The 25,627-nt window shown below is 41.8% G+C and overlaps 1 protein-coding gene across 1 annotated transcript in view; it reads right to left on the bottom strand.

Moving 5' to 3' along the window:
* Positions 1–25,627, bottom strand: part of MYO1G (myosin IG) — a 348,860-nt gene that overhangs the window by 180,902 nt on the left and 142,331 nt on the right. Inside the window, exons 11-14 of the mRNA XM_033931919.1 lie at positions 23,870–23,984; positions 14,452–14,622; positions 7,911–7,981; positions 6,101–6,175 (exon numbers count right to left, since the gene is read on the bottom strand). Coding sequence (XP_033787810.1) covers positions 6,101–6,175; positions 7,911–7,981; positions 14,452–14,622; positions 23,870–23,984 — 432 coding nt within the window. The remainder of the gene's footprint in view (positions 1–6,100; positions 6,176–7,910; positions 7,982–14,451; positions 14,623–23,869; positions 23,985–25,627) is intronic.

Here is a 25,627-nt window from a genome sequence, read left to right as displayed (position 1 = left end):
AGTTATGGATTTCAGCATTGCCCATTCCAATCCTATAATTCTCGGCGACTTTAATATACACTTCAACCTACAAAATCACCCCAACACATCAGAGCTCCTAACTTTAATTTCAGATCTCTCCCTGACTCTACTGCTCTCATCTCCGACTCACTCTGCCGGACATATCATCGACATGATTTTTAGTCCAATAGCAATCAGTCATATTTTCCAAAAACTTCAAACTTATTCCCTTCCTTTGTCAGATCACATTCTTATTAACCTCCAATTAAATTCTATAACGCAACCGTCCCCCACTTCACAGAGCACTTATATTTCCAGAGATATCAACAAGATCACAGCCTCCGCCATCCAAAAATTCTCTTACCATAGAAGAACAATCTTCTCTCTGGAAAACTACAACACAATCTCTTATGGACCTTCTAGCTCCCCCCCCCCCAGGAAAAAACAACCAAATCACAACCCAAAAAGAAACCATGGTATAATGAAAATCTCATTCTCCTTCGCCGACAACTCCGCTCCACCGAATACAAATGGTGACAAACACGGTCTAACAACTCCCTCCTTCAATACAAAAAAATGGCTACTCAATACAAAACCACTATACAACAAACATAAAAAGAGTACTATTGAAAATACATAACCACAGCTCACAACTCCTCAGCGCTCTTCAGTATAGTCCAATCACTATCCCCTTATTCTAATAAGAAACCCCCTCTCTTACTTAAACAACCACCAGCATCAGAACTTACAAACTACTTCAACAAGAAAATCAAAGATATCAGATCAAACCTAGGACAATCTACACCTACACAATTTCCAGAATCCTCTGATCATACTAATCTTTTATCCTTCAGCTCATTCTCTAACTTTAAACTTCCATCTTTAGCTGACCTTCTCAAAGTTTTCCAATCTATAAATGTCCCTAATAACCCAACAGAAAGCATCCCTCCCATAATCCTCAAAAAATTCTTTTCTATTTTCAGCCCATTTATACTGGAAATGGTAACTAAAAGTCTAACCTCCAACCTTGTCCCAAAAGCTTGGAAATCCGCTCTAGTATTTCCAAAACTGAAAAACCAAAATTTAGATAACACATCACTGGCTAACTTTCATCCTATTGCCAACCTTCCTCTCATTTCAAAGCTTATGGAAAAAATAGTACATAATCAGCTCATAGAATTTATTGATAAATCCAACACACTTCACCCCCACCAAACAGGTTTCCATTCCAATTGTTCCACTGAATTATCCTTATCACTATTATACACTACTTTCTTGATCACTGAAAATCTGTTCTTCTTGTTTCTCTTGAGTTATCCGCTGCCTTCAACACTATTGATCACTATCTTCTTATCGATCATCTTAGGAACTGCGGTATCACAGGTTCAGCGCTCTCATGGTTTATCTCTTACTTTAATAAGCAAAACTTTAAAGTTCATTCAAAAGAGAAAACCTCACCACCTATTTTTCATACTTCGACATCCCCCAAGGTTCTATTCTCTCCCCACTACTAATTAATATCTTTATTTCTCCTCTTCTCACCCTAGCTCAATCCATTGGTTTTATAATTTTCGCATATGCAGACGACATTCAACTACTTCACCCTGTTGATTCTACAAAAACAAACGAAATACAAGAAATTAATAATAAACTTGATAAAATCAGTGATTGGCTCCAAATAAATAAACTCTCCCTCTACATCAATAAATCCTGTGGTATACTCTTCCCAATCAGGAACAACAAAACTATAACCGGAAAAATCTCCATTAAATCCTGCTCTGTAAAAATTGAACCTAAAATCAAACTTCTCGGAGTAACCATAGACAAAGACTTAACCTTCCATGACCAGATAAGCTCCGTAGTAAAAACTTGTTTTTACAAACTCAGGCTCATCCGCTCTCTAACTTCAGTCTTTGAAACTAATGCAGTCATAACCCTTGTGCACTCACTGGTTATCTCCCATCTAGACTACTGTAATTCCATATATAATGGACTCCCACAAAAAGAATTACATCGTTTGCAGCTCATACAAAATACAGCAATCAAACTCATACATAAAGTAGGGAAATATGGTCATGTAACTCCTCTCTTGAAAGAAGCCCATTGGTTACCCATCACGCACCGTATCACCTCTAAGACCTTAATGCTGGTTTTCAAAATCAAATTTTCACGTCTTCCATCTAATCTAATCTAATCCTTAGGTTTGTATACCGCATCATCTCCACATTCGTAGAGCTCGACGCGGTTTACAGTAGGAGAAATAGGAAGGAACTACAACAGAGGGTTAGAGGTAGAAGTGTGAAGAAAATTTAGAGGACTTGGGATGCCAAGAAATAAGAGTTTCCTTGATTCCTAAGTTGGAGGGAGACTTACATTTTTTGAGAAAAATTATCCCTCTCTGTCCTTCTCGGACCTTAAGATAAGCAGATCAAAACTTACTGGCCGTTCCTTCCATCAAAGAATTCTACTACACTAGGAAAATTAACTTCTCTGTAGTTGCTCCAACCTTGTGGAACACCATGCCACCTCAACTCCGTCATGAAAATCTTCTCGTTAAATTCAAGACCAAATTAAAAACATTTCTTTTTCAAGATGCATATCATAATCTCTAAAGATTTCCTTTCCCAAAACCAGTAAAATAATCTCAACCGCTTTTATGAAGCGACCCTATTCCTGATGTCATATCCTCCCCTCCTCCCTTTCTTTTAAATTTCATTTTAATAATGTATTTATTGATCCTTCCTTCCCCTTATTACCCTCAAATTCATGTAAATTCTTGGTTATCGTCTTTATAATGTTCACTCCTCCCCATATATATATAATTATTATTTTACCTTTTTTATTTCTTTTTTTTTTTAATTAGCATTGTAAACCGGCCAGATACATGTTGATGGTCGGTATATTAAACACAATAAAACTTGAAACTTGAAACATACTTATCTGAAATGCAGAGTGGCTGGTACTCTCTAACTGCTCCGGGTACATATTTGAATTACAAAGTTACAGATGCTGTCTCCTTATCTCCAACCCCCCAAGATGGCACCCAGGGCGGTCTGCCCCTCCCGCCCTCCCATACTTAAGCCATTGGATACCACAATTAGACTGTGAGCCTGCCGGGACAGAAAGGAAAAATACCTAAGAGTACATAATTACTACTCAATTTATTGTAAACCGCTTTGACTGAATCTCATAGAAACATAGAAACTGACGGCAGAAAAGGGCCACGGCCCATCTAGTCTGCCCATACCAATGTCCCACCCCCTAACTCCCTCCGTGAAGAGATCCCACGTGCCAATCCCATTATTTCTTAAAATCTGACACGCTGCTGGTCTCAATTACCTCCAGTGGAAGACTATTCCAGCGATCAACCACTCTTTCGGTGAAGAAATATTTTCTGGTGTCACCATGAAATTTCCCACCCCTGAGTTTCAACGGATGCCCTCTTGTTGCCATGGGACCTTTAAGAAAAAAGATATCTTCCTCCACCTTGATACGGCCCGTGACATATTTGAACATCTCGATCATGTCCCCCCTCTCTCTGCGTTCCTCGAGTGAATATAGATGCAACTTATCCAGCCGTTCCCCATACGGGAGATCCTTGAGTCCTGAGACCATCCGGGTGGCCATTCTCTGAACCGACTCAACTCTCCGCACATCTTTGTGGTAATGTGGCCTCCAGAATTGTACACAGAATTCCAGATGGGGTCTCACCATGGATCTGTACAAAGGCATTATGACCTCGGGTTTACGGCTGACGAATCTCTTCATGAAAAGGCAGTAAATAAATCCCAATAAATAATAATAACAATAATATTGAACATATAGAGGTCAATTCTATATATGGCACCTAAAAAATTAGCCCCCCTCCCCCCCCCCCTTTATCAAACCACATTAGGGGTTTTTTTTATCGCTGGCCACTGAACAAGCAATGATGGTCTCTAACAGAACTGACTCCGTGATTTTTCGCTAGAGTTTGGTTATGGGTCTGAGCGTTCACGTAGAAACCCACTTTCATCTGACAATTTTTGTAATTTATTGCTGGTTTAGATTTTAAGGTGATGTGAGTTGGAGATTTTATAAGTATCACCTTAGTTAAACGAAGCTCCCTGTATTTTTTTATGTAGAGCAATATAGTAATGTCATCTGCATAAATGTAAAACATTACATTCAAACTTTGGAGCAAATAAGCCAGAGACACTAAGGGCTCCTTTTATCAAGTCGAACTAGCGGGGTTAACGCGCGTGACTTTTTTATCACACGCTGGCTAAAAACTACCGCCTGCTCAAGAGGAAGCGGTAGCGGCTAGCACAGCTGGCGGTTTAGCGCGCGGTATTACACGCGTTAAACCGCTAGCGTGGCTTGATAAAAGGAGCCCTAAGTCTATGTTAAACAACGTCGGGGATAAGGGTGAGCCCTGCGGAACTCCGCATAAATTCTTCCAAGCAAAAGAATATTTGTCTTCGGTCAACACTTCATATGTTCTATATTTCAAGAGCCCACTAAACCAATTTTTTTACATTATCCCTGATCCCAATTGAATCCAAGCAGCTTAACAAGAGATCACGATCCACTAGATCAAAAACGCTACTCAGGATCAGGGCACTAGCACCAGTACTGAATAAAATTGTAAGCTGATTCAGTAATGAAGCTACTATGATTGATGATCATATTATTGATGATCATGCAAGATGTTGAATTTGTCCAGATATCTTATCAATTCAGCAATTCTATTACCTTTTCAAACAAAGGAATACTGGCTACCGGTCTATAATTGTTTTCACACTTAAGTGATTCCTTGGAATTTTTTTTTACAATAGGTGTAATTATAATTCTTCCTAAATTTCGCTTGAATTGTCCCTTTTGCAACTGAAGAATAATCCATTTATAAAGATTCGTTTTAAAAGTAAATGATGCATTCCTCAGCACGTTTCTCGGGCAGGTATCAGAACGGCAATACGGTATGGGAGGGGAAAGGAAGGCATGCGCATGGCAGGGAAAGGAGCGAGGCATAGAGAAGAAGGCAGGGGGCACCTCCTACCCTCGCTACTCCACTGGTGGCACCTGGGGCAAGGGTGAGTTAAGTGACTAACAGAAAGAAGTTTGACCATGTTACTCCTTTGCTGAAAAGTGCACATTGGCCACATCGAATTATATATAAAATAGCTATTCTTTCTTTCAAGTCACAAAATACTATGAACCGGCCTTTATTCCCAAGCTCCGTATGCCACATGAACCCTCAACATCTTTACACACCATCCCTGAAAATGATCAGCACACGTCAGGCCGCTTCATTTATAATTATGACCCCCACAGTTTGGAATTCCCTACCACTTCATATCAGGGCAGAAAAAAACCTAGATAAATTTAAGGGAATGCATAGAACTGTTGAAGAGTCCTGGAATAAGTCAAGGTTATTTAATAATCTGTATCCCCTAGCTTCCCTATTTGTGGTTTACCCTTCTTGTTCTTTTTACTTTTAAATTGTAGTTCTCCTCACTTTCCTGTTGTTTCACGTTTGTGATGTCTTGTTTAGTCTGTGCTTACTCGTTCATTGTTTTCCCCATTTTAATACAAATTGTAAAACGCTTAGAAATCTTGATTTGCATTTTATCAAAAATTTTAATAAACCTGAAACTTGACTTGCCCAGAGTCAGAAGGAGCAGGCTGGGATCGAACTTGCAACCTCAGAATGCTGAGGCAGCAGCTCTAAATAGGGAGAAGTTTGAGATTTTAACAATAGCTCATTTGGTTTTTTATGAAAGGATTCCTTTTTATTTGGTATCTATGACCTGCCCATTAAGTCGGCTAATACTTTATAAGTTAACTCTTCCTGCCTCTTCTAATTTCAACACGAGATAGAGATAGGAGGCGGTAAGTTCTCCCACATCAATTATTTTTTGGTTATATGCCCTGATGTATATAATGCTGCACAAGATACTTCACATGGGTTCATTGTATCTTCTTCAAAAAGCTAAAAACTAAGGAGGTGGAGTGACTTGTCAAGAATCACCTGATGAGTGATTGAGAGGAGCCGCAGTTACCAGCCCGCCTTGTTATCTAGGTTTCCCTGGCAACAGGGTTCCAGATTCTCCTTTCTTACCTGTTGTACATCAAGCGCTTGAAATCCTGGAAGAGGGTGTCTTTGTTCTTGTCAATAAATCCTTCCACGGAGTACCTGTGAGGGGAAAACCAGCAAGGACAGATTCATTTCCAGTACTATGCAAAGCACCAGAAGAAAAAGGTCAGAAAAGCTCAAAAACTGGTGTTCAGCTTATCTATTTCAGTAGATATCCAATCCAAAGGGAGCCTGAGAATAGTGATTCAAAATGTTGTGTGATCGAGGCACCAAGGTACCCCCCTCTTCAAACCCAGCATGCACCCAAAAAAAGGGAGAAAAAGCCTCAGACTAATGTAGCTGTATAGAACCAAAAGGTACAAATCAAAACTGATTTTGATACTTTCACTGGGAAGATTGGAGAAGATGTGACAGCGTTGGAGCTCAAGTCGTCTTTTCTCAGCTAAGTCCTTGAACGTGCCTCCTGGTGACTTTGCCCTTTTCTAAGCCTGAGCTGTTCTGTGAGGGAGTTTTTTTGCCAGTGAAAGTATCAAAAGCAGTTTTGATTTGTACCTTTTGGTTCTATACTTCTATATCAGTCTGAGGCTTTTTCTCCCTCTTTTTGGGTGCATGCTGGGTTTGAAGAGGGAGAGATGCTGGATGAAAGAGTAGTTGAGAAAAGGTGGATCTGTGGATGGAGATGAAAAAATGGAAAGATGCCAGACCTCCGGGGGAGGGAAGGGAAACGGAAGGGGAGGACAGAGATGGCAGATGGATGGTTAGCTGGCAGATGGATGGTTAGCATGGAGAAAGAAGAAAGGAGACCCTGGCAAGCAAGTTATCAGAAGACAACCAGAGCCTGGGATCGACAAGGTTTGAATAATGACCAGACAACAAAAGGTAGAAAAACTAATTTTATTTTCTGTTTTGTGATTACAATATATCATTTTTGAAACGTGTATCCTGCCAGAGCTGGAGATAGACCTCAAATGTGAGCTAGGATTTAACAGAGAGAGGAAAAGTCTTTTTTGTTTGTTTATTTTGTTTACACCACAGCGCCAATGTGGTTAGGAGAAGGCAAAGGAGGTGAAGAGGGTATAAAATAAACCCACTAGGATGTTTGTAAAAAAAACACCCAATTGGGCAGGAAATCAAATTGAATCGAATCGAAAAATCGATTCAATGGGCTAAATCGAATCAAATCGAATCAAATCGAAATTTCTTTTCCTGAATCGGGCAGCACTAGTTAAGACTTTTTCAGGGCTTTCTTGAAGAATATAGTTTTTATTTCTTTTCTGAATATCTTGTAGTCTAGGGTTGTTATCAGTACTTTGGAGATTTGGTTATCAAGTTTTGCTGCTTGGGTGACTAGGAGACCATCGTATAGTTTTTTCTGTTTAACTTCTTTGATTGGAGGGTGTGAGAATGGGGTTTTGTTTTTCTGTGTCTGGTTGAGGTAGTTTAGATGAAGCGGTTGTTCAGGTAGGTTGGACAGTCTCCGTTTATAGTTTTAAATAATATGCAGTAGAATTTAAATAGTATTTTTTCCTGGACTGGAAGCCAGTGTGAGCTGATGTATGCTTCAGTAATATGGTCGTGTTTCCTCAGTGAGTAGATGAGTCTCAGAGCTGTATTTTGTATTGTTTGTAATTGTTTAGTCAATGTTGAGGGCAGGGGAGGGTAAAACCAATATAAGCGGTAAAACCAAGACCGGATCAACCTGACCTTCAGAAAAAGAGTCAGTGGGCCCAATGGTCATGTATGTTTCTGGTCTGTTCTTGGTGGATGTATTTTTGCATGGGTATAGCAAGCGGTATGGAAAGACCTCTGGAGAAACACAGTTTACCGGACTTACGTGACATCTCCTGCATAGTGCCTGATGCGAAAATCCCGGTTGAACGCCATGGTCTTGTCGATAGCTTTCAGCTGGAAGCAGAGAACAAAACAAAGGTCAGAGACCATTCTTAATATATGGAAAGAGAGGTTTTCAAGCCAAGATGACTAAAAGGTGGATGCACAAAAATACAATTATCCGAGGATGCATACAAACCACGGAAATGACCGCAATTTGCCATATGGTGCCTCAATATCTGAAATACTTCGATGCTAAACCATTTTCAAACGGTTTAGTGACGATCGTTAAACACACAGTGAGTTTTGTGCATCTAGGCCTGAAACCTTACAGATATGCAGAGGTGTGTGAGGTATGAGGCATGAATCTCTGCAGGAAAAGGCTTGGAAAACACAAAAGCAGATTCCACATAGCACTCTTTCGCCTCTCTTCTATTTTCTGCACCAGACCAGGTAGTGGCTGTCTGGGACCAAGAAAGGGGGCTGGGGAACAAGCGTCAAATAATTTAAAACATGTTTATTTCCACAAGCTTTTGTATGATTTTGATGTTCAGCATATGATGGTTTTTATCATTTTAATTTATAACATTTTATTGAAGGAATCAAATATATATATACATTCAATAAAACAAGGAGATATTCATTACAATTTGATTAACAATTATAATATATCCATATGAATTACTATCATTCCCCCAAAATATATTTCCATATAACCTATTTTATTCCTCTCTATACCCCCTGTTCCCTTCCCCCTTCCTTTCCCCCATTCCTTTTATTACCAATTATAACACTTTATTAAATAAATTAAACAAATATACCATTCAAATATTTCCAAACAAATTATAATCATCCCCCTATTCCCTCCCCTCCCCTCCCCTCCCCTGAATAGAATGTGACACCAATTACCAGATGTTGGAATGCAATGAATCTAAACTAAACTAAACTAAACTTTAAGTTTATATACCGCATCATCTCCACGGAAGTAGAGCTCGGCACGGTTTACAAGAACTTAAAAATGAGAAAGGGTAGGAAAAGGTTTACATAAGTTTATAAGTTGAGTGGAAAAGTAAGGGAAAAAAGAAATTACATGTTAGAGAAGAGCCAGGTTTTTAGTTGCTTGTGGAATAAATGGAGGGAGCTCAGGTTCCGCAGCGGGATGGTAAGGTCATTCCAGAGACCTGTGATTTTGAATAGAAGTGATTTTCCCAGTTTACCTGCGTGGAGAATACCATGTAGGGAGGGGAAGGATAGTTTTAATTTATGGACGGTCCTGGGGGAGTCAGGGCACGAGGAGTTGAAGGAAAGTGGGAATAGGGAAGGAAGGATGCCGTGAATAATCTTAAAAGCCAGGCAAGGGCATTTGAATTGGATTCTGGAAATCACTGGGAGCCAGTGAAGATTGGCCAGGAGTGGGGAGACGTGGTCAGATTTACGTTTTGCAAAGATCAGCTTGGCTGCTGTATTCTGAATAAGCTGGAGTCTTTGGAGGCTTTTTTTTGTTAAGCATAGGTAAATGGCATTACAGTAGTCAAGTTTGGAGAGGATGATGGATTGGACAAGGACAGTGAAATGTTTTTGGCGGAATGTTTCCAAAGCTTTCAATGTAAAATGTTTCCAAATGTAAAACATTAAGAATCATACTTCGTGCTCTAGAGGAAAGATTTTGAATGTAGGGGTCCCAAATTTTCAAAAAGAGACAAGTTCATCTAGAAAATCTACGACCCTCCCAAACCTCAAACAAAATTAAACGATGGAGTTGATTCCTCCAATGCCAAAAACTAGGAGGATCTTTCTGTAACCAATACTGCAAAATACATTTATGACCAATCATGCACGCCTTTTGAAATAAAAGGCATCTTCCTTGTCCAAATACCCCACAAGCAGCAGCTTTACCAAATAACACCCCCTTGGGGATTCCACTAATTGACTATTCCATAATGAACCTAAAAATGATAGGATGGCAGACCAGAATGACTTGATGAGAGGACATTGCCACAAAGCATGAGAAAGTGTATTAAGAGCTTTATCACATTTAATACAATTTGGAGAATTAACTAAAACCGCGTGGAATGCTTTCACTTGTAAGAAGTATGCCCTATGTAGTATTCTATATCATTTTTATGATATAGAATGTACTTGTTTCCTATTTTTAATGATTTTATTAGGAATGTTTTATTTGTAAGCCACCTACAAATATATTGTCGATAGTGTGGGAAATGTGAGATAAAAGAAGATTTAAATAAATAAAATAAACCTGAACCATGACAGATCCCGATTAAATCTATCTGCCCTGTGGAACCAGCATCCAGCAGCCTTTGAGGCATCTAAGCTCAGAAATGTATCCTATCACTAAATTAAGAGGGCTCAGGTGCAAGAGAGAGCAGATTAGATAATAGAGACAAGCCCTACAGAGGGCTGGGGAGAGAAGAACTGTATGAAAAAGCTGTTAGCCAATATCTTTGCATGTAAGTAGCCTCCAGCTTCCTTCTGGCCCAAAGGAATCATTTTACTGTCTTGGTTCATCCTGTGCAGATCTGGATTTCTGGACTCAAATCCTCATCTGGCCAACTCGGGCTTTTCATCTTTCTAGGATCAATGAGTCAAATCCATGTGCAGGGCTGGCTTAACCTTTTAGGTAGGCTAAGCAGTCACCGAGGGCGGCAGCAAGAAGCTGCAGTCACAGCAAAATGACAGGTTCTTGTGGACACAGAAACTCAGAAGAACCTTCAGAGCATACTTGAACCTGCAGAGAGGATGAATAATTAAAAGCCCAATGAGCTAATTATGCAGTTTGGCAGGATTGTGTAGAGAAGGATGGTGTTAGCATGATCATGATTGTCGAGTTTAATTAGCAAAATCCAGGCTTGGCCGAACCACCAGATCAGTGCCTCTCAAACTGTGTGCCAGGGCACAATGGTGCGCCCTGATGAGATTCCAGGTGTGCCACAAGAAATTCCAGAATTTTACTTTATTTTTAAAAATTCCCTTCATAAGTAGACACTAGAATAGATGACATGTATGTCCCGTACGTAAGAATTTGTCAATGTTATGATCATTTATGTGCAACTACGTGGGTAAAGATATATCCGCCCAGACAAGCATCATTCTTTGATGTGATTGGTCCTTGAAAACTAACAGCAAGTCTTTTTTTAGGAGGGGCCTTAGGCGCTTGGGCTAATCAGGCCTTAGGCCGCTCCCCGGTGCATTCTACACTGGGAAGGGGCACCGGGAAGGGGCAGGCCCACCATTCCGAGGATGGCGTGCCTGCCAACCAACCTTAAGGTTAGTGTGGGGGGGGGGGTCCGGGGTGGTGGGGAGGGGGTCTGGGGTGGAGGGGGTGTTGTTCGAGAGTCAGGGTGCCGCCATCTTCAGAAGGAGGGCTTGGGCTCCCTCCTACCGGTATTCGGGGGTGGTTGGGGTGCCAGTAAGAAGGCTTGGATCCTTCCTGCCGGTAGTCATGGGAGGGGAGGGGAGTGCGCCGCGCCTTTAGCAAGAGAGATTGGGCATATCTCCTGCTGGTATTAAGTTTGTTGGGGGGGATGCCAGCAGGAGAGATTGGGCATCTCTTCTGCTGTGATCGTTGCCGGAGGGGGGGGGGATTCTATAATCGGTGATGTTTTTGACAGACGCCGGTTACAGAATCCAGCTTTTAGGTGAAGGACTGGCCCCTCCTTCGCCTAAAAGGTCTGGGTTTGGGTGTTTGGGACTTGGGCGATTTTTTAGTCAGGAATGTGGTGTAGGGCTAGATGTAGTGGCAGTCTGGGCTAGTAGATTGCTAAACGTACAGGTAGGCCATTCTTCTTGAAGCATATTTACATTGTGCTATTTTGCTGTTTGTATTATCATAAAATTCAATAAAGTTTTGAACTGAAAAAAAAAAAACAAAAAAACAAATCCCTTAATTTGGAAGTGTTTTTTGAGAATGGACATTTCCCTGCTGCCAACTTCAGCATCTACTGACTTAGGCCAAAAGGGGACTTAAACTTTTTTTTTTGTGCCCCTCTAAGTGGATAACAATAAAGCATACATATTTAGATACATGCAAACATAACTAAACAGTATCATACAGGCCCTGTTCTTACATATCATAGGGGTCCTTTTATTAAGCTGCGGTAGGGGGTTTAACGTGCGTAATACCGCGCGTTAAACCGCCTGCTGCGCTAGCCGCTAACGCCTGCATTGAGTAGGCGTTACTCTTTTAGCCGGCCGCGGGGGTTAGCGCGTGATGAAATGTCCGACGTGCTAACCCCATAGTTTCTTAGTTTATTTAAATTTTGATTAAAAGCTTATCCAAAGGTACAAAGCGTTGTACATAGTCATTTAAAATAGATGGGAGACAAACATTTTAGATAATTAAACATACACCAACTAAACAAACATACCTATGACATGAAAACATTGGGGGAAAAGGGAAGAACTACAATTTCTTAGAAAGAATACATAAAAGGAAAATATAATAGGAAAAGGGAACAAATTAAATAGTGCGGAAGTAAAAAAATCATCGCTGCTTAAAATAGCATATAGCAGATAAAAGGTACTTGCCAAGCTCAACGACAGCTTTCACAAATATTAAGCTAATATAAAGCCTTAACAAATAAAATAATTTGTGTTCACATTTTTTTATAAACTAAACTGATAAAAATATTTCCTTCTTGTGCTTGTGGCTTCTTTTCAAGTTTATTTATTTCAAGTTTATTTTTAACTTAATGAATCGCTTATTAAATTTTACTAAGCGATGTACAAATTAAAACAAATAAAATATAAATTTATATCAATTTAATCAGTAAATAACATGGGTTAAACAGACTGACATACAATTTACAGATACATAAGGAACAGAAGGGCTGAACTACAATTATTATTATTAGGTATAGAAGAAGACATAAAAGGTAAGAACAATATTTTTTCAATTAATTCCTGTACAATTTTTATGAAAAAAAGAATAAGAAGATTTGACGCCTGATTACATATGATATTATTGGGGCAGTGGATGCAGAGATCATACCCTCCTGCGGAGCTGAAAGGTAGTGAGCACCCTTGGTAAACTTCCAGCCTTACAACCCCCCCCCCCTCTTGAAATTAACTTGCAGCCCCTACTCCACCCCCTCCCTAGACTATGATAATTAAAGTCAACTATCATGATCATCGCAACAAACATCTTAGAAAAGTGATGGTTCTTTCAGCTTGTGTGGCTGTTAAGATTGTTTTGTTTTGCTCACAGCTGCTCGTTGCTGCCTCTAAGAAGCTGCTGCCCTAGGCGGCTGACCAGCCTTGCCTGATGGTTGTATAAAGAGGTTTGTTTTGATTGGAAAAAGTCTTACAGGTCCTCAAGAGCTTAGAAGTATTGGCTTCTACCCCCACCCTACCCTCACCCCCATTGAGGTTGTTGGGGGGTTTTACCTGGTCTTTGTGCCTCCTTCTTAAGTAGTTCAAAGCAAACAACAGAAGCTGTAATCTCAAGTAAATTCACAAATATACCGGGCAAGTATAAAAGATTAAGTCTCACAGCAAAAAGAGATCATACTCCAAAGAAAGACAGATCTGTAAAAAGTGAGGAAAAGGACCTCAAACGCCCAGACCACGCATCACACCCCAAGTCTTTTATGGGGTCATGAATATTATCACTGGTCCAGAAAAACCTCACCATTTTTCAAAAATTTTCTTTTAATATTTTTACATTTTTTACTTTTTGCTGTCAAAAATAAATATTGGATACTACTAACAAACCACAAAAATAGAAACACTTAAGATATGCTCCCAATGCAGAGTTGGCTTCTTCAGGGGTTTGTGTTTCTCAAGTGTTCATTCAATACAGTCCAAAATGAATATCCATATTCAAGACTCCATAATCTTTAGGACTTGTGTTCATCTAGCATCACTTTTTCAAACGTCATTGAGGTCCTTTTCCTCACTTTTTAGAGATCTGTCTTTCTTTGGAGTACGATCTCTGTTTGCTGTGAGACTTAATTGAATGGTAATCTTTCTTAAGTAGGACAGGCCCTTATAAAGGGGTCACATTTCTAATTATTCATAATGTTATTAGAGCAGGGGGTGCCATGTACCTATTGTTTTTCCCTGAAAATAAGACTGGGTCTTATTTTTGCTCCAAAAGACGCATAAGGGCTTATTTTCAGGGGATGTCTTATTTGTTTATGTCAGGGTGCAGTCAGGGAGTGTCAGAGGGATGTTGGGGTGTCAGGGAGTGTCAGCGTGGAGTTGAGGAGTGTTTGGTGGGGTTTCGTGGGTTGATGGGGCCAGCGGCAGGAGGGAGTGGGCATCCCTCCTGCTTTGGACTGTGTCAGGAGGGTTCGCCATTGTGACAGGAGGAATTGGGCACTCCTCCTGCCGTGGACACTTGGGGAGGGGGGGGCTTTGGGGGTTGATCTTAACTGGGGTTTATTTTTGGGGTCTTGCTTTTATTACGAGCATCTTAAAAAATCATGCTAGGGCTTATTTTCTGGTTAGGTTTTATTTTGGGGGAAAACCAGTAATTACACATGGGGGGTCGTATGTCCAGCGGGTCTTGTGTTCAGGGATCTCACCTTCCTACTGGTGTAGTGTGGGTGTGTGCAGAGCTTCAAATTCATGGAGTCCAGGAACATAATGTCAGTGACATCTCCTACTGTCAGGCATGCCTCGTCTAGGATGGCGATTACTCCTTTATGTGGCTGTTCTACCAGATCCACGATGATTTGGTTGTTGAAGTACTCCACCTACAAGAGGCAGAGCAGACAAGTTTAAATAGAGTCACTCTCGACAATCTGCCCACTGGCTATGCTTTTCATTTCAAAACTCAGGTCTTCTCCTGATCTAAGTTATAATCAGTGCTCATTCCAGTAATCTATTTCCTAGGGGCTTTTTGTTGGGTTCCTTCCCATGTATGATTTCTTTTCTTAGACCAGCATAAGAATTATTCTTAAGATTTGGGTTTTGTCTTTTAAGCTGAGGAAAAAGCATTGTCCATTTGTACAATAATAGAGGTCCTTGTTTTCTATAATTATATATCTATATCTGGGATTTTCAGGTCACACCAAGCCATTCTGGTTTTCAAGATATCCACAATGAATACGCATGGCATTTGCATGCAATGCCTCCATTCTATGCAAATTTATCTCAAATCTAACTCATGAATATTCATGGCAGATATGCTGAAAATCTGGTGGGCTGAGGTCCCCCAGGACAGGTTCAGGAGCCACTGTATTCTCTCTGTCTCTCTAATCTCTCTCTATCACTAAGAATCTCAGTTATCCAGCACCCACTGGGATTTGGTGATGCAAGATAACTGTTTTCCCGGTTGATTGAGAGTGCTGTGTTAGAACATAGATCTCAACCCCCCCACCCTCAGGTAGCAGCAGTCCTGAGCGACAAAGCCCTCCTCCCTCCCTCAAGCCCTGAAGTAGCAGAAGCAGATGGTGGTCCTGAGCCGTGAACCCCCTCGCTCCTTCCGTCCCTTCCTTACCCTAAGCGCAACCAATTAACAGGAGACAGTCTTGGAATAGGCTGCTCACGGCCAGCACCAAAAGAGTCTTTCCTCTGATATGTCAATGGGGCTTGAGGGAGGGAGGGAGGATTTGCGGCTCAGGACGCTGCTACACTGGTGCTTCGGATCAGGAGGGACATGGGGTTTGTGGCTCAGAGCTGCTGCAGCTTCTAGCTCTGTGGGGTTTGAGGGAGAGAGGAGGGTTTGTGCTAGTGATTTGGGGAGCATTTTTTCCCCCTGGTAATTTTTTTTGCCAGTTGGATAAGAGTGCTGGTTAACCAAAATTCTACTCTATACAAAAATTTTACATACGTGTACAGATGTGGAACAGAATTTTAGAAAGAATGGCCAACTCAGAATATGAATGTCCAAGTCTATACATCAGATACGGACTTCCATTTCTCATGTATTTTAGAACAAAATCTGCCAACATTCAGCCTGTTCTATATCTTATATATATATATAAGATGGAACATGCATTTGCAACACAAAAAGGATATATGAATAAGTTCAAGAAGATTGGGGACCATTAACAGAATATTGCAATATTTGAATTTCATTTTCCCATGATAAGAAAATAGTATAAAGAAGAAGGGGGGGAGGGGTTAAGGGGAGGGAATTATTCTCTTTTATCATATATTATAAATAAAATATTATAATAGATGATATTCTTACATGAAAATAACGTAATAAAGGGAGGGGGAAAAGGTTCATATTTAAACAATAATTGATAAAATCATTACAATATATATATATTGTATAAACTTTATAAGAAAAATAATAACAATTATATGATATATAAAACCATAAGAAAAATAAGACAAGAAATGTTATATATAAAATATATTATAAAAATATCAAGTGTATTGTTAAGATAATTGTATGAAAATTTATGACACTTGTTGTTAAATGGAAAAAAATTCAATAAAAAAAACTTAAACAGCCTGTTCTAAAGAAATGGCTGTCTAAGTGCTGGCTAGATCCATTTCACAAAATCAAATGTCTAAACTATAAATGGCCGTCAGTAATAAATCTCAAAGGGAAGCCTCAGCCCCACCACTCCACCGCAAAGCCACTTTTCAAATTGCGGGAAGCTTTACGTGGCGCCTCATCATTGGCTGTCACCTTATTGATAATAAACTTTTCCTTGTATTAGCGCACGCTAAACCGCCGGCCGCGCTAGCCGCTACCGCCTCCTCTTGAGCAGGGCAGGATTAATTCGTCAAGGGCCCCTAGGCACACAAGTACACTGAGCCCCCCCTGCCCCGCCCCCACCCCCACCATGCGCCCAGGCGGAAACAGGAAGCTGCGTCAGAGGGAAGCTTTGGGCGAGCAGCACCGCTTGCAAAATTACAGTTCCCGTTGCCTTTCTTACCCACGTTGCTTGCTTGTCTTACTTTCTGTCGATGAGGGGGGGGGGAGGGCCGCGTTGCCGATCGGGGTGGGGCCCGCGTTGCCGATCGATGCTGGAAGGGCCCATCACGATTTGGAAAAAAACAATGTTGATGCCCTCCTTCATCGGGCCCCCCTGACCATTTCGGCCCCTAGGCACGTGCCCACTTGGCCTATTGGTTAAACCTGCCCTGCATGCGCGTTAAAGCTACTACCGCGGCTTCATATAAGGAGCCCTTAGGCACTGTTAAGGGGCTGATTCTATAAAGAGCACCTCTTAGGCAACTAACTTAATTGGCAAAATACCCTTAATAGCCTCAATAACTGGTAAAATCTAAACTAAACTAAACCTTAATTTTACAGACCGGGTCTTCAGCCAAAAAGGTGCTCGACTCGGTGTATTAATAATGCAAGTATAGTACATAAATCTAGAAGAAGAACGTAATCTAGAATGGCTATTTTTCCACAGTAATTAGTAAACAAGAAGTTTTCAGAGCTTTCCGAAATAAAACAAAGGGGCCTAGACTTCGAAGTGGAAAGCGGCCACTCTTGCCCGAGCTCAGTTAGTTAGACTGAAAAAGCTGGGGCTTTTCTCCCTGGAAAAGCGACGACTCAGGGGAGACATGATAGGAACCTTCAAGATCCTGAAGGGCATAGAAAGAGTAGACAGGGACAGATTTTCAAATTACGGGGAGCCACAAATACAAGGGGGGGCACTCGGAGAAATTGAAAGGGGAGAGGTTTAGAACAAACGCCAGGAAGTTCTTTTTCACCCAGAGGGTGGGTGGATACATGGAACGCGCTGCCGGAGGATGTGATAGGCAAAAGTACGCTACAGGGCTTCAAAGAAGGACTGGACAGGTACCTAGAGGACAAAGGGATTGAGGGTACAGATAGGGAGTAGAGGTAAGGTTATAGGGACAGGATTAGAGGTAAATTACAAAATTAGTCAGAGACCACTGTTCAGGCAGGGGCCTGATGGGCCGCCGCGGGAGCGGACCGCTGGGCAGGATGGACCTCTGGTCTGCCCCAGCGGAGGCAACTTCTTATGTTCTTATGTTCTTAAGATGAAAGAGTGGCTGAATCTCTTGAAAGTTCTGTTTTTACCCCTAAGGGAAGGAAATTAAATTTTCATGTATTTGAACTCCTGGCGCGGTGAGATCTATGTACATTCCAATCTAAAGGAACCAAAGCAATAATAATAATAATAATTGGGCGCTAGGCAGATATTGGGTTGTATCAATAGAAGTTTCGTCAGCCGAAAGCCTGAAGTCATAATGCCGTTGTAATAGGGCCCTTGGTGAGACCTCATCTGGAGTACTGTGTGCAATTCTGGAGGTCACATTACAGTAAAGATGTGCGCAGAATTGAATCGGTTCAGCGGACGGCCACCAGGATGAATCTCGGGCTTAAGGGTCTCTCGTACGAAGAGAGACTGAACAAATTGCAAGCTCTACCCTCTCGAGGAACGTAGGGAGAGGGGAGACATGATCGAAACATTTAAGTACCTCACGGGACGTGTCGAAGTGGAAGATGATATTTTCTTTCTCAAGGGACCCTCGACCACAAGAGGGCACCCGCTCAAACTCAGGGGCGGAAAATTTCATGGCGACACCAGAAAGTATTTCTTCACAGAGAGAGTGGTTGATCATTGGAACAAGCTTCCAGTGCAGGTGATCGAGGCAGACAGCGTAGCCAGACTTTAAGAATAAATGGGATACCCATGTGGGATCCCTACGAGGGTCAAGATAAGGAAATTGGGTCATTTAGGGCATAGACAGGGGGGGTGGGTAAGCAGAGTGGGCAGACTTGATGGGCTGTAGCCCTTTTCTGCCGTCATCTTCTATGTTTCTATGATGGGTCATTTGGCCTTTATCTGCCATCATGTTTCTATGTTTCTATAATCAGAAAGTTCTATGACTTCACAATGCAGGTGTAAAGAGGCCTGTAGCCTATAGGAAGAGGAGATGCAAATTGTTAAGAGCCTTAGCCAATAGGGAGAGGAGGAGAGAGTGGCTGCTGCAGACACCAGAAAGTATTTCTTCACAGAGAGAGTGGTTGATCATTGGAACAAGCGTTCCAGTGCAGGTGATCGAGGCAGACAGCGTGCCAGACTTTAAGAATAAATGGGATACCCATGTGGATCCCTACGAGGGTCAAGATAAGGAAATTGGGTCATTAGGGCATAGACAGGGGGGGTGGGTAAGCAGAGTGGGCAGACTTGATGGGCTGTAGCCCTTTTCTGCCGCCATCTTCTATGTTTCTATGATGGGTCATTTGGCCTTTATCTGCATCATGTTTCTATGTTCTATAATCAGAAAGTTCTATGACATCACAATGCAGGTGTAAAGAGCCTTAGCCTATAGGAAGAGGAGATGCAAATGTTAAGAGCCTTAGCCAATAGGGAGAGGAGGAGAGATTGGCTGCTGCAGACACCAGAAAGTATTTCTTCACAGAGAGAGTGGTTGATCATTGGAACAAGCTTCCAGTGCAGGGTTGATCGAGGCAGACAGCGTGCCAGACTTTAAGAATAAAATGGGATATCCATGTGGGATCCCTACGAGGGTCAAGATAAGGGAAATTGGTGCATTAGGGCATAGACAGGGGGTGGGGTAAGCAGAGTGGCAGACTGGATGAGCTCTAGTGCCCTATTCTGCCGTCATCTTCTATTGTTTCTATGTTTCATCTTCTATGTTCTATGTGCCTAATGCTTGAAAAAATGCTTGAGTACCTGAATCAACTCATGTAAAACCGTTCTGAAGCTCTCCTTGGAGAACGCTATAGAAAAACTGAATAAATAAATAAGCCTAAGTGGCTATTTCTATGGGCAGAGCATGACTTAGGCGCCGCTAAGCATGATTCTCCCAAAAACTTAGGCGTGGGCCTTTAAAACCCTGGTCTACATTTCAGGCGCCTAAGTTTTTACATGGGTGCCGCTCGCCACGATTCTGTAAACGGTGCCTAAGTGTGACTGACATGCGGTCGGCGCCATTTTTCTAAGCGCTGGCCGATGTAGGCGCTGTTTATAGAATCGGCCCCTAAAAGATAACACCTTACGGAGAGACAGAAATTGTAAGTTCCTACATATTTCTTTCATCAGAAAACATTTACAATTGCTATTTAATCTGTGACTATTAATTTGTACTCGGTAAAACTCATAATTCATTCAGAAGAAAAGTTCTAGCTATTTTGGTTATCCTGACGCCCTGCCACGGGAATTAAACATAGCACCGAGGCAGGTCATTCCGATGCAAATCCCCAAGTTCCTCGTACACTCATGAAATACAGGACTCCTTTTACGAAGGCGCGCTAGCGTTTTTAGTGCACGCGGGAAATTACTGCACGCTACGCAGCCGGAACTAACGCCGGCTCAAGGCCGGCATTAAGGTCCGGCGTGCGCGGCAATGTGGTGTGCGCTATTCCACTGTTAAAGCCCTAACGCAGCTTAGTGAAAGGAGCCCACAGGGTTTGCAGCTCCCACCAATGACTTCAGCAGGAATGAAGCCGAAAGTAGGGTCGGGGTGGCAATAGACCTAGCGTCAGAGAGTGCCCCATGAGCTAAACTGGAGATAATAATAATAATAATAACTTTATTCTTATATACCGCCAACAATCTTGCGACTTCTAGGCGGTTAACAATAAAGGGAAACTGTAAATACAATAAATAGAAGCTGTACATACAACGAATTAAGGAGTATTGCTGTGTACATCTGATAGTATCAACATTAATAGTAGTAACAACAGTTTGTGGGCTGCAAGGCCAAGAAGTGCCATGCTGCTTACAGAGAAGTAGAAATATTCCATGAATTGAATGGAGTGATCGTAGTTGGTGATTAGGGGTTAGGGTTGGCAGTTTACAAGATCAGGTTTGTGAAGGTGTTACAAGGGTTGATGTCCTGGTTCGTTATCTAGATATTTTAAGAACAGGTAGGTTTTTAGTTGTTTCCTAAATTCTCCATAGTTGTTTGTGTGTGCAAATAGTTTTTCTAATTCTTTACCCCATGTGGCTGCCTGGTACGATAGCAGTTGTTGATGGTATTTCTTATATTTGCACCCTCTGGCCGGAGGGGAAACAAATTTCAGGTGTGTTTTTCTTTCATGTCTGTTGGTTGGGAATGAGAAGAGGTCTGTAATGTATTTGGGGGCTAGTCCATTTAATACCTTGAAGCAGAGACATCCTAGCTTGAACTTCGTGCGCACCCCCATCGGCAGCCAGTGTAGGAGTTTGTAGGAAGGGGTTATGTGGTCGGACTTCTTCAGCCCGAAAATCATCCTGACTGCTGTATTTTGTATCAGTTGTAGTCTTTGCATTTGCTTCTGGGGGATTGTCAGATGGGTGATGTTGCAGTAGTCCAGATGGCTTAGTATTAGGGATTGTACTAGGATTCTGAACGCTGAAGTGTGGAAGTACGCCTTGATGGACCTAAGTTTCCAGAGAGTGAAAAACTCTCTTTTGATTAGGGAGTCTATGTGGTCTTTCATGGTTAGACCTTGGTCTAGTACTACTACTAGGATCTTCATCGTTGGTTGAATGAGGTAGTTGAGATTGTCACTAAGGGCTTCCTTTATCCAAGTGCGCTACGGGGGTTAGCGCGTCGAATATTTTTTCACGCGCTAACCCCTGCGGCAAACCAAAAAAAAACTAACGCCTCATCAATGGAGGCGTTAGCGACTAGCGCGGCAGGCGGTTTAACGTGCGTTAAACCCCCTACCGCAGCTTGATAAAAGGAGCCCTAAGGGCCTTAACGCGTAGAATAGCGCGCGCTAACCGCTACCGCCTCCTTTTGGGCAGGCGGTAGTTTCTTTGGCTAGCGCGCGCTAATCCGGTGCGTGCGCTAAAAAACGCTAGCGCACCTTCGTAAAAGAAGCCCTGTGTCAGTTCCCTGATGTAGAAAATTTACACTTTTCAAAAAAAACATTCAAAAATCCAAAAAAGCGCTGATGCAGGGACTATCATCCAACAGCCAGAACTGATGGAGAAAAGACCTCGATGCCCACCAAGGATATATCAATATTAAGCCCCCTTTTACAAAACCGTAGCATGGTTTGTAGCGCTGGCCACGGCACTCATAGTAAGCGTCGGAGCTGTTACCACCGTGGCCGGCACTATAAACTACGCTATGGTTTTGTAAAAGGGGGAGGGGGAGATTTAATATCCAAAGGAGTAACCTAACTCCCCAAAATCTTTTTGAAGTAGGAGGCACATCCTTGGTCAGAAAAACTCCACACTTATTCTTATGTCGTAGATCAAAATTAATATTTTAGCATCATATAACCAGTGTCTGTATAATAAATGTAAGTAAAAAGAAACTTATCTTTACTGAATAGTCCATTTGACGTTCAGACTCCAATCCAGACTAGAGAATGACACGGGGAAACATTTTTCCCCATCCCTGTGGGAACTCATTTTCCCTTCCCATCCCCGTGGGTTCTTTTCTTGTCCCTGCCCCATTCCTGCAAGCTCTGTCCTCATCTGCACAAGCCTCAAACACTTTAAAATCCTAAGTAGCAACATTCTAGAGCTCAGATTGTGATGTCATAATGCCTCATTCCACCAATGCCTAAGCTCCGTCCTCACCTGCACAAGCCTCAAACACTTTAAAATCATAAGCAGCAACATTCTAGAGCTCAGATTGTGATGTCATAATGCCTCATTCCACCAATGCCTAAGCTCTGTCCTCATCTGCACAAGCCTCAAACACTTTAAAATCATAAGCAGCAACATTCTAGAGCTCAGATTGTGATGTCATAATGCCTCATTCCACCAATGCCTAAGCTCTGTCCTCATCTGCACAAGCCTCAAACACTTTAAAATCATAAGCAGCAACATTCTAGAGCTCAGATTGTGATGTCATAATGCCTCATTCCACCAATGCCTAAGCTCTGTCCTCATCTGCCCAAGCCTCAAACACTTTAAAATCATAAGTAGCAACATTCTAGAGCTCAGATTGTGATGTCATAATGCCTCATTCCACCAATGCCTAAGCTCCGTCCTCATCTGCACAAGCCTCAAACACTTTAAAATCATAAGTCTTTGAAGCTTGTGTGGTTAAGGCAGAGCTTACAGGAATGGAGCGGGGACAGGGACAGCAACAAAGCTCACGGGGATGGGATGGGGAAATTGAGTTCCTACGGGGACAGGGAAAAAAATTTGTATAACCTTGTCATTCTCTAATCCAGACTCCAAAACCATCGGGGATGTTTGAATTTGGAGCTATCGGCATTTGGACTGCAAAGAACTGGAAACATTGTCTAAGTGTTTGGAAATGGACCAGCCTGCTATCCTTGCTATGTGCTGTGTGTCAAGTGGACTATTCATCTAAAGATAAGGTTTATTTGACTTGTATTTATTATACAGACACTCAAGTTTATTAGGATTTTATATACCGCCTATCAAGGTTATCTAAGCCGCCTATCAAGGTTATCTAAGCGGTTTTTACAATCAGGTACTCAAGCATTTTCCCTCTCTGGCCCAGTGGGCTCACAATCTATCTAACGTACCTGGGGCTATGGAGGATTAAGTGACTTGCCCAGGGTCACAAGGAGCAGCACGGGGTTTGAACCCACAACCCCAGGGTGCTGAGGCTGTAGATCCAACCACTGCGCCACACACTCCTCACTGGTTATATGATGTTAAAATATTACTTTTGAATAAATATGGAGGTTTTCTGACCAAGGATGTGCTTCCTACTTCACAAAAATTTTTGGATTTAGGTTAGTCCTTTGGTTATTAACCCCCCCTCCTTTTTTTTTTTTTTTACAAAACCATAGTGGTTTTAACACTGGCCATGGTAGTAACAGCTCCGACACTCATAGGAAATCTATGAGCATCACAGCTGTTACCACCGTGGTCGGCACTAAAAAAACGGGCTACGGTTTTGTACAAGGAGGCTTAATATTGATATATCCTTGGTGGCACCGGGGTCTTTTCTCCATCAATTCTGGCTGTTGTTTGATAGTCCCTGCATCAGTACCTTTTTTTTTGATTAGTGATTTTGTTGTAGGCATTCAACTTGGGTGAAAATTGACACTTGCCACACGGCTGGGTAGCCCTGAACTCTACCCAGCTCATCTGGAGTGGCACTCACCTGCTGCCACTCGATGCCTTCCCGCCGGTACTCCTCTTGCTCCTGACGCAGGATCAGCTCAATGAAAAGCTGCTGCAGTTTCTCGTTGCAGTAATTGATGCAAAACTGCTCAAAGCTAAAACAAAACAAGTTGAGGTGACTACCGTGCGGATACCCACAGATCCAAATATGCAGTATATATTTTCTATGTACTGGACGTAGAGAATGACACGGTGACAAAATTCATCACCGTTCCCGTCCCCGCGGATAACCGCGGGAAACCATCTTCATATCATTCTTTAAGGAGAGAGGGAAGAATCAGAGTATGAATGGCCACAACCACTGACCCGCAAGCTTTGCTTTGAAGAATGCTGGTGTAGAAGGACCGAGGTTGAGTATCAACATTCCAGAGCTGAGATTGTGATGTCATAATGCCTCATTCCACCAGTGCCTAAGAACCAATCACATCAGTGATGTCACAATGGCTTCATTATCTTTGGCTCACATAAGAATCAGAATATGAATGGGCTCAGCCACTGCCCCGCAAGCTTTGCTTTGAAGAATGCTGGTGTAGAAGGACCGAGGTTGAAATAGACACTAGAAAATGACATGGGATTATTTCCCGCGGTTATCCGCGGGGAAGGGGACGGTGATGAATTTTGTCACCGGGTCATTCTCTAGCGACCCTAAGAACACATTGAAACACTGAAGACGATGGAAAATCTGTTCATTTGTGCATGTCTACTATGCAGTTAAATAGAACAATAATGCCCGATATGTCGTCAATGTTATTCTTTACTCATTCTCAGTTAAGTTCAACACAGAGAGCACTTCATGGGAATTCAGATTTTTGGTCACCTTGATCCCAGCCCAGAGAGTGGAAATCTGAATTCCCATGAAGTGCTCTCTGTGTTGAACTTAACTGAGAATGAGTAAAGAATAACATTGACGACATATCCGACATTATTGTTCTATTTTGCTACGTTTTGGTTTCAATTTTTCAAAAAGTGAGGTTTTCCTCTTGGCATGCACTAATAATATAGGAAGATGGCTACTATGCAGTTATACATCTTACTTTTTAACTCCCCCCACCCCCAGTTTACAAAACCGCGATAGCGTGGTTTTTTTTTAGCGCAGGCCGGCAGGCTGAATGCTCTGAGTGTCAGGAGCAGCGCAGAGCATTCAGCACGCCGGCCTGTGCTAAAAACCTCTACTGCGGTTTTGTAAAAAGGGTGGGGGGGGGGTTATTTATTAATAGTTCAAAATACTGCCATCAAATTAATATGACCATGTTACACCGCTCTTGATTGAGTCACATTGGCTTCCTGTTGCCCATCGTATTACTTTTAAAATATTACTTTTAGTTTTTAAAACATTGTCTACAAATGAACCCCGATTCATTAATAGATTACTTAGTCCCCATAGTACGTCACGCTCTTTAAGATCTACCAATCAAAAACTCCTAACAGTTCCATCACTAAAAGTTATTGGAACTCGTCGTCCTGATATTTTTTCTGCGATAGCCCCACAATTATGGAACAGCTTGCCCCAGTATTTAAGAGAAGAAAATGATCTGAAATAGTTTAAAGGCATTTTGAAGAGTTTCCTTTTTAAAGATGCGTTTAATTTATAAGCTTAATTAACGATTACTATTAAATTATTTCCTTTTTTTATTCCCCCAATATCTACCCTACCTGTTGTTTTTACCATTTATGTTCTCTTTTATACATACGATTGTAGTTCTACCCTTTCTTCCCCCATGGATCTGTTAGTTTGTAT

This window comes from Geotrypetes seraphini, chromosome 2 (genome assembly GCF_902459505.1).
Source record: "Geotrypetes seraphini chromosome 2, aGeoSer1.1, whole genome shotgun sequence".
NCBI classification, from domain to species: domain Eukaryota; kingdom Metazoa; phylum Chordata; class Amphibia; order Gymnophiona; family Dermophiidae; genus Geotrypetes; species Geotrypetes seraphini.
The sequence above is the reverse complement of the archived record's forward strand: the minus strand, read 5'-3'. Positions and strand labels throughout refer to the sequence as shown.